The following is a 10086-nucleotide window of genomic DNA, read 5'->3' on the forward strand; positions in this document are numbered from 1 at the left end:
AGGATCAACGCAATTTATGGCATAATTTCAATGTGCAATTGCTGACAGTTCTGCCCAAGAAGTGGACTTTTGTACGTTTTACCCTTATTCATCCAAGAATTTCTTGCATATTCAAACAGAAAGGGAGTGTTTATGCACTAAAATAAATACCCAGCAGTAAGTGGTTTACAATTAGCTCTTAAAACCTAATCTACTCCCTCTGAATCTCCAAAACTAAGAACTACGACAAATCCAGAAATATCTAAACATAAATTGTCAGTTTTTCTCTGATAAAGCTCACAATAAAATTGTAAGTTGAAGGGTTGTAAAACTTACAAAGTAACATATTTTCAAACTTAACTCGTTTTGTGTGAGAGGAACAATAAGTCAAATTCATTTTAAAATGTTTACAATAACTACTTCACTCAACTTTTCTTCATTTATACGACTCTCCTTACCTTGTAAATTAATCGCACCGAGAAAACAAGTCAAAATTCGCCAAATGACAACAGACTAGAAGAGTAATGGCTACCACACACAAACACTCATTCCCCAGGTCCTCTCTCTTTCCAATAGAGACCATATGACAACACTTGGCTCTCCCATACAAATAAATAAGTAAATATCGCTAGTGCTGACGAAGTCCCACACAAAAATAATACGTACTGGTAACTGAACTGACTACCCTCTGTAGGGGTATTTTCAGAGCCAACGAAAGCTGTGGCTACACGAGCGATTTTTGTCTCTCGCCGGTGATGCGATTTTTTTCTGATTTTGTCGCGTCGCCTACGCTCCAGGGTGGCTACACTTGTGACAACTTTGGCAACAAATTGAAGGTCGCACGAATCGCATACTTCAAGGGGCACTATAAACAGACATTCCTTCTTTAATTTCATTGGCTAAATTATACTCTTTAGTCGCATCGCAAGTGCAGCCAAAAAGTTGCAGGGTGGCTACACGGGCAACTATCTCTGCGATTTTGTCATGAAAGTTTCAACTCTGGCAACTTTTTTCGCGTGATTTTCATTTCGCACTGGCGACTCAAAAAAGTTTGAAAAATTGCATCACCAGCACAAGCAAAAATTGCTCGTGTAGCTGCGGCTTAATGGGAGGGCTTGAAATTGGGACTCACTGGTCACACTGGCGTCCAAAAATTAAGTGCTGGCAACTACCATAGCTTTTCAGAACTGGTCACCAGCAAGCAAATCACATTTTGTCGGATAACCCAGGATAAACAGTAGACAACTTTTGTATTTGAATCTTTATAATTTATGATGAAATCGCTCGGAACTGGTAGCTAGAACACGACTCACCTTTCTTTCCCCATTAAAATAATGTATAAATACTACAAGAAAATCAGTTTCTCACATAAGAGCAAAAATGTACTTCGATCAACGCATTCACTAGGTGCCATATTGTTTCACCAGCTTCATGGGATCGTGGGCACACTTAAACACCGTATGCTTCTTGCCAGTTATGTGAATTTTGTGCCCGGAAGACGAACATTCAGCAAGAAAGGTTAATAATATTGAAATTTTAAATCCATCACCAGTTGTGAACACTGAAAACGTAGATTTAGCCATCTTACCAAAGGACCTCTTCGGAACTAGCTTGATATTGATAATATATTGATAATGAACCTGGATATCACATAATTAATTTGAAATTTGCATGGAAACTTCAAAAATCAACCTGTACCCTAAATGTAAAGTGGGTTGGAGAACTTGTCCCCTCTGTTAGAAAGCGAACACCTGCAAAATTGACTGCACTAGGTGATTAATAAATGGAGATAAATATTGGTAGAAAATATGTTAAGAAACCAAGTGCCTCTGGTTTTAGGGGCATCTGAAACCGTATTTATCTCGGTCGGAGACTGGTACGAGCATTGTGGTTGTGTGGGGGCCTAGGTGAAAAGCAAGGATAAAGGACCCATGTTTTCCTTGCTATGGAAAACACGGACTGTGCTTCGCTCCATTTCAAATAACCTTAATTAATCACTCACTGAAAAACTCCCTATTAACCCTTTGATGTCCAAACCGGCCGAAACCAGCCAGACTCTGTCTAACGCCAGATGATGGGTTAAAGAACACCATCACCAAACTAAAGACAAAGCCCAAAACAACAATGGCTTGAGAGATCTTTCTCATGCTGGTTTTTTTTTTTTGTGTGTGTGCTATTTAATAATTATGACTTTCCTTGCATGCAAAGTTGGCGACCAAAAGTTATGATCTGGCAACCAAATTATCCCCATTAGTTGCCAGCTGGCACCTGACCAAAAAAGTTAATTTCAAGCCCTGAATGGTGATACAGAAGAACAGATCAACCTTTAAGAATCCGACCTGGCCACTCACTTACAAGCATGGCCGAGAACTTTAATTAACCAGGGACTTAACCAGGAACACCCTCTAATGGTGCAAATGTCTTGAAACTGGGATTTCCATATAGCGAGGTGGGTGCCCTATACATACAGCCACTCTGGCTCCTCTAACATCAATGTTACCTTGTAATTTCTTAAGTGCTACCATGCATGACCAAAAAACAAAGGGGTGCTTCTTGACTACACTGCAAGGAGGGCAAGGAGGGCAAGTTATGCTATAGAGGGGTGCAGGGATGGCACAGTGGTGAGAGCACTTGCCTCCCACCAATGTGGCCCAGGTTCGATTCCTCAACTTGGCGTCATATGTGGGTTGAGTTTGTTGGTTCTCCATTCTGCACCGAGAGGTTTTCTCCGGGTACTCCGGTTTCCCCTCTCCTCAAAAACCAACATTTGACTTGTTGTGTTAATTGTTAATTTCACTTTACAGTGTCCCCAATTAGTGCTCCAGCGCTAAATCTACTAGACACTTAAATATAGTTCCTTTCCTTCCTTAAGAGTAAGAACTAAGCATTGATCAATAACCTTGTCCATGACTTCACATGATTGAGCTTGTATTAAGATGTTGTTGAATTGACAATTGAGGGTGTAATTTACAGGTTGCAGTCAAAGTTTTGCTTAAGCATGGTTGGTACATAGCCCTAATCTCCCTTTCACAATGTCAGCCATCCTTACATGTTTCATAATGGAACCATAACATTACTGTTACGTGACAGAGTGTTGTAGTGTCAATCATTCCAAAGAGAGTGTCTCTTTAAAGTGATGAAACTGGTTTAACCCACCTCAACCCACTGACACCTAGACTTAATAGATTTTACTCTGTTTAATGCCAGACGATTTTTACTCATCAATGGGAAGGGGGGGGGGGGGGGGGGTGGTTCAGGAGTCAATGGGTTAACAACCCCTACACCCACTCAAAAAACTATTTCCCCTTTAACCCATTGACTTGTCAAGGGGGGGTGGGGCAGTTCAGCAATCGATGGGTTAACCTTTCTCATCTAAGGGGTCAGTCCAAGAAACCAAGTAAAATCATCTGGCATCAGAAAGAGTTAAATCCAAAAGTGGCTCTCGCAGGAGGCAAAAGTTTAAAGCAGACATATGAAGTTGTTTTTTACCCTTTCACCGCTAGAGGGTCTCTCAATGCCAAGTAAAATCATATGGCATTACAGAGAGTAAAATCCCTAAGCGACCCACCCAGAGCGACCCACCCTTAACACCTACAATCTTGGACAAAATAAAATGAAAAATTAGTCTCCCCAAGGGCTTGAGACTAGCTTTTTAGCTCACTAGCCTAGTGGCTAGTATCAGGTCTGATTTCACTAAACAAAACTAAATTTGCACTAGCCAGTTTCGTCATGCGCAGTTTCATTCATTTGTAAAAACTATCACAAAAAACATTCCACATTTGCAAACACAACTCGCACTTTTAGTAAATATTCTCATATTTTCATATTCATCCTGGCAACAGTGGGGCAAATATGCTGGAATGTACAGCCTCCCGTATTTTCTCATGGAGGCAAAGTTTTCTTGGCCTTGAGGCCAATTCTCACAGAACTTTGCAACTGACAAATGCACTGGGGTATGGAAAATGCGGAATAAAGTAAATTAAAAAACAAATAAATAAACTGTGCAGAAAAATAAACTTCTCGTTCAAAGTCTGTGGAAAGGCTGTTCCTTTGATTAGAGCTATTCGAAAGGACAGACTTGCCCTCATATAAGATTTTCTTTTTAATAGTTTCAAACAGCAATCTGTGCGTTTAATGCTTGAATGGTTTTCGGAACAATTTTTCTCTCTTTTTATATGAGATTCACCATTCCTAGTAAACGAGATAAGTAACTCCATGTTATCTCTTCTTTATTTTTAATTTGAAATAAATGTCGCAAACGGTCGCAAACACTGTCACTTTTTGCGATCCTGTTTTCCATATGCGTGATTGAATTTACGCAACTTTATCTTGTGACATCGGAAGAAAACAGCACGAAAAATAAAAGAAGACTTAGTTTTTGCGTCGTGTTCAACGTCTTATGTTGGAGTTGTTGCGAAGAAGAAGGCAGAAAGGAAGTTCAAGAGACGTCACCAATTCTAGGTCCGATACATTTTCGAGGAGCAGCAACGGCTGCAGCATGGCCAGTATCAAATTATACTGGAGGAACTAGCTCATTGTGATCAAGAACTTTACTACAGGTATATTTAGCGGGGTATTCCCTCACGATTTTCATTAAATCTCACTGTTTTGAGGAGTATCCGCATTGCCACAATCATACTCAAACGCCATTTTCATTACTTATACTTGCCTCTAATTAAAAATATCTTTGATTGATCACAAACAATCAGAAACCGCTGAAAATTGTGTTTCCATACCGTTGTTTCCCCGCAGTTGCACTGTCACTCATCGCCAACAAGACGGAACGATAGAAAATTTTCTATCTCTTGCGTCTTGTTTGCGATCATCTCTGATTATCGACAATTGGGGATGAACGTAAAAGGTGTTTCCATTTAAGCAAATTGTTTGTGATCCAGCTCTCGGAAGGTGCTTGTGATTGTTTGCAATGGAGTAACGCGCATATGGAAACAGCAGCCGAGAAGTTCCGCATTATTTCACACGTGATTAATCGTTCGTAACGTGACGTGGGGAAAATGTAATCCACGTTGGTTTCCTCATCATTTTTTTTTTTCAACTTATCATTTTCAAAGGCAGTAAATTCCATAGAATCCGCTCACAGTTTCTGTTATTAGCTTCTATTCTCTCCTTTTGCCTTATCCATAAGAATTAAATAATTTTCATTTTATTTTTGTTTTCGTCCAGAACTCCACTGCTTCACAATATTTACTGGCCCCAATGGCTAGTGGAAGCTCAAAATCTACTAGACAAAACTGCCCTGCTCCCCCTCCCCCCAAAATCAATGATGAAGCTGTGCACAAGTTGAAACCCACCATTTTTTCATTGAAATTGTGGGGGAGTGGTGGTCTTCATTTTCCATTTGAAATGTCCAAGATTGTAGAATGAATGATTTAAGAAACAAAAGGTGTCTCACCACAACAGGAAAAGAAAATAGTCCAACATCAGTGGAAGTTGCATCTTTGGCTCTGTCTTCAAAAAACACATAATAACCAGCGGCCACAAGCACAAATAACATTGACGTCACTCCAGTAAACACAAAATATTCAGCCTCTGATCGGTAGTCAATCTCTGATGTAAATTTTTCCAAATCATCAGCAGTTTCATTTTTGCAAGGATTTGTAGCATAGAGTTTTGGTTCATTGAATGGATAGTAGATAACCCCTTTAACTGTACGAATGTTTCCGCCTTCCACACATTTGACGTTGAATGTAAATCGACCAATAAAGCCTGCCACTGTGGCAAATGCAAAGATAGTGATGCCCTAAACAAAAGCAACAAAAACCATTAATCATCCTGCTGTGTATATGAAGTAAAATTAATAGACAGATTCAACTAGCTTAATGTTGTACCCAACTCAAATCCTTTGGGAAAAAAAGTTTTATTCCAAGTATTTCCATAGCATTTAACTGTGAATGCTACATTATCATGCAGATGCAACACACAAAGAACCTTAACCCCAAGAGATTTGAATCAGTCTAGCAGTTTTTTGGGTCATAAAATAAAATTCTCCTTGAAATGCACCATTCCAAAGTTGGAGAGGTGCATGTTCAAAAATATCTACCCCTGCATATTTTAACTCTTAACTCTAGAATAGGAGAATTCACACCCAAACCGGCAGAGATTTCAATAAAATCTGAAGTTGGCTGCTGGTTTAACCCTGTCACTCCCAAGAGTGCCACTTATAGATTTTACTCTGTCTAACGCCAGACGATTTTACTTGTCAATGGGGAACCCCATGGGGGTGAAAGGGTTAAGAACAGCTAGATTCACTCAAAAACTATGTCCCCATTAACCCTTTCACTCCAAAGAGTGCCTCTTATAGATTTTACTCTGCCTAACGCCAGACGATTTTACTCGTCAATGGGGAACCCCACGGGGGTGAAAGGGTTAAGTAGAGTAACCAACTGTTGTCACTGTCAAAGTAAATTTGAATCTGGCAAGAATTGGAATTTGGCAGTCTTGGTTTTTGAAGAGAGGGAAAAACCGGAGTACCCAGACAAAAACCTCTCGGAGCAAGGAGAGAACCAACAACAAACTCTACCCACATATGACTCCGGGACCAGGAATCGAACCCAGGCCACAATGGTGGGAGGCGAGTGCTCTCACCACTGCGCCACCCCTGCTCCCCGACCTGTGTACCCCCCCCCCCCACCCCCGCAGGACTCTATCTCCTATGTGGGTTGACTTTGTTGGTTTACTCTACTTAACTCTGCTCCAAAAGGCAAAAAACCAACCTATGATTTGATGTGATTCAATTTCTGTGCAGTGTCTCAAGTAATTAGCTCCCCAGTGCCAAATACATTTTTTGTACAGTTAAGGACGGCACCTAATATTGTTACTACGCATACATTTTGCGCATCTCGAGACACTCGGGTTTCCCTGGCCAAACGCTTGCAACATTTAAATGCATCATGCTACGTTGCAACATGCACATGTTGAATCAAATTTGAAAACGGTCAAATTTTTTCGTGCAACATTTGAGAGGTGCATGATGTTGTACTTGTTTGGCCATGTTCACCCAACATTGTTGCACTAGAGCAATTATGCACTAGGTTGACTTGTTACACACCAGGGACCTGGAGCATATAAACATCAACATGTTGCATTGAAATGTTGCGAGAATTTGGCCAAGCCTCGACTGCGTCCCGGGTTTGCATAACTGTCTTGAATTCTCCCAACTCCCCCGAGTGTTTAGATGAGGCTATGGAAACACGGAAAAAAGTCCTCTGTTGCTTTTATAAAATATTTCTCAAAGATAATTCGATGAATGAAGGAAAATGTTGGCGTTTTCACTTCTAGATTGAAACAGATTTTCTTGATACATGTTCACATTTCCTACCAGCCAATCAAAACACGTGTCTGACAAAACAACCAATCAAAATTCATGTGATGTCACAGCCGTGTTTCCATACTCTCATCTAAACACAGCTATTGACCAATGAGAGTGCACGTACTATCCTAATTATTTTATAAATAACCATGGGAAGTATGTATCACCAATTTTTGCCCTTGGCTCGCCATAACATCACTAGCCTTTTAACAAATAACAAAATGGTGGTTTTATTATTAACGTTTTTGGTATGGCAACCTGCAGTGAGTACAGTAACTTATCTAAAAGCCGGTTTCGCGGGTCTAATTTGCAGGTCGCAGGTCACAGGTTGCAGGTCATTGTTTCACCAATACAGAAAGTATCCTAAACATTCATAAAAGCTAACCTTTGGCCTAAAAACTTTTGTTTAGGCCTAATTAGGCCTAAGGTTAGCTTTTAAGAATGTTTAGGATACTTTCTGTATTGGTAAAACAATGACCTGCAACCCGCGACCTGCGACCTGCAAACTAGACCCGCCGGGCCGGTTTACACGGTGCGACTTGTCGACTGCAACAGATTTTTTATGTCAGCCCGATTTTTTTCAAAGCCGCCACCAAAACTCGGGTCGACAAGTCCCACTGTGTAAACCGGCCTTAAGGCTTTCGGCATCAGAAAGATCTATAGAGTTTTCCTCATTTCTTCAGATATATTAACTAATTTATTTGAAATTCGAGGTAAAATAAAGTTTTTGTACTGTATTGTTGCCATGAATTTGTTATTGTCAAGAGGGTCTCACCAATTAATATCATCCCATGTTGGTAATAGCACTTCTTGTGACCTCTGTACCCTGGTCTAAGCCGAACAAGCCTATCATTTGCAATTTTCGCGCGACTTGAAGAGTAAGCAGTTTCAGCAATCAATTTAAAAAGTAAGCTTACTTATGACGATGCATAAGATAGACATGCTCTAGCTATCATCTTTCCGAAACAAACAAAGTAAAAATAGACAGAGTAAAGAAAGCCCCAAACCACTGAAATGTAATAAAAACCTCGATGGAGCCTTGGTTAGGTTAGGTTAGGCGTAGCTAGCAGCTGCCTTTCGATGAAAAAGCGTTTGAATTGCTAGGTAAAAATCATAACACTGGTCATTGACTTACAAGCTCGATGACTTTTATCAGTCCTTTAGGCTCCTTGAAGATGGCTATGTTGGGTTTCTGATTCATTTTGAGGTAATGCAGTTTCAGCAATCAACGACAGGACAAGTGCATCAATTCACTTCGTCCTGCTCGACCGCTCCTTCCCGCTTTCCCGCGCGCGCGCCTTGCAACACACCATTGTTTCGCATCGATTTCACTCCTATTTTTAGTAACTTGGGTAATGATACCACCAAAATCAATATCACGCAAGTAATATATTCAAATAATTTTTTTTCCCCGAAATAACAAAACGTATCCCAAAGAAACGGTTCATTGACTTTGCTTCATCAAACTTTGCTTTAAGAGACGGAGAAGTTTGACTTTGCTTCATCTAACTGCTTTGGGTTACAAGACGGAGGTTTTGTGTTCACCAAACCCGGAAGGTTAAATACTTGTGTAATGTCAGGAATGTGCCTCAAAGATTAAACAAGGATCGGTTTTTGTTGGCTAGTATGCTAGTAGTATAATAATAATTATTACAATTCTACTATTTTACTATTCTAACCGTCCTATTCTTTCATAAAGCATACAAAACGATCTGGAAACATTTACTTAATGACTCGAATGTTTCCAGTTAGGGATCCTTAACTCAAACCCAGGCAAGGGAAGAAAAGAGACAACAACAGAATCCAAGCTTGGAATAATTCACACCTCTCCTTGGGTCAAACAAAAGTTGCGTACGAGTCCCCAAAAAAGTGAGATAATTTTCCAATTGGTAATTGGGGAGGTTTGTTTCACAGTGACCCCCTTACATGTAAAACTAGCAGTGCAATTTGAAAAGTAGCTCCACTTGTGATTCTTGCTGCAACAATGAGAAAACTTGAGTACAGTTACAAGTAGACGACATTAACACTTAAGGTGGTAAAAACCCTGTTCACCTAGTACCTCAAACCCGGAAGATTCCCATTGCCTTTGTACATATACTTTGCAATGCACTACAGATACAGGGCTGTCAAGCAGACTAAAAGAGGCATTTTTTAAATTAAATTGAAATACAGCTTAAGTGCAATATTGAGAAATTTTGCATCACTTTAGTCATTCACTACAAATGTTTTGGGCGTTTGTTTGCATCAATATCTTGCATACAAAGTTAACCCTTGAAGTAAGCAACAAGGATCGGTTTTTGTTGGCTAGTATGCTAGTAGTATAATAATAATTATTACAATTCTACTATTTTACTATTCTAACCGTCCTATTCTTTCATAAAGCATACAAAACGATCTGGAAACATTTACTTAATGACTCGAATGTTTCCAGTTAGGGATCCTTAACTCAAACCCAGGCAAGGGAAGAAAAGAGACAACAACAGAATCCAAGCTTGGAATAATTCACACCTCTCCTTGGGTCAAACAAAAGTTGCGTACGAGTCCCCAAAAAAGTGAGATAATTTTCCAATTGGTAATTGGGGAGGTTTGTTTCACAGTGACCCCCTTACATGTAAAACTAGCAGTAGTCAAGGATTGGAGGGGTGTGTTTGAATGGGTGTTTTGTCATCAACAAGACATTTGGTATTGCCAGACAGTTAACTATCAAGGTATTGACCCCGTTCAAAGTGGCTTGTAACACTATCACATGAGATCCAGGTTATTTGGGCAAAAACATGATG

General features: G+C 39.9%; 1 protein-coding gene across 1 annotated transcript in view; it reads right to left on the minus strand.

Moving 5' to 3' along the window:
- The window catches only part of LOC138056776 (synaptophysin-like), a 23419-nt gene extending 14819 nt beyond the window's left edge, over positions 1 to 8600 (minus strand). Inside the window, exons 1-2 of the mRNA XM_068902666.1 lie at positions 8442 to 8600; positions 5390 to 5737 (exon numbers count right to left, since the gene is read on the minus strand). Of these exons, the coding sequence (XP_068758767.1) occupies positions 5390 to 5737; positions 8442 to 8507 (414 nt within the window). The 5' untranslated portion in view covers positions 8508 to 8600. The remainder of the gene's footprint in view (positions 1 to 5389; positions 5738 to 8441) is intronic.
- Between the last annotated feature and the right edge of the window lie 1486 nt (positions 8601 to 10086).

The sequence above is a fragment of the Montipora capricornis genome, chromosome 7 (genome assembly GCF_036669925.1).
Source record: "Montipora capricornis isolate CH-2021 chromosome 7, ASM3666992v2, whole genome shotgun sequence".
Classification (NCBI taxonomy): Eukaryota; Metazoa; Cnidaria; class Anthozoa; order Scleractinia; family Acroporidae; genus Montipora; species Montipora capricornis.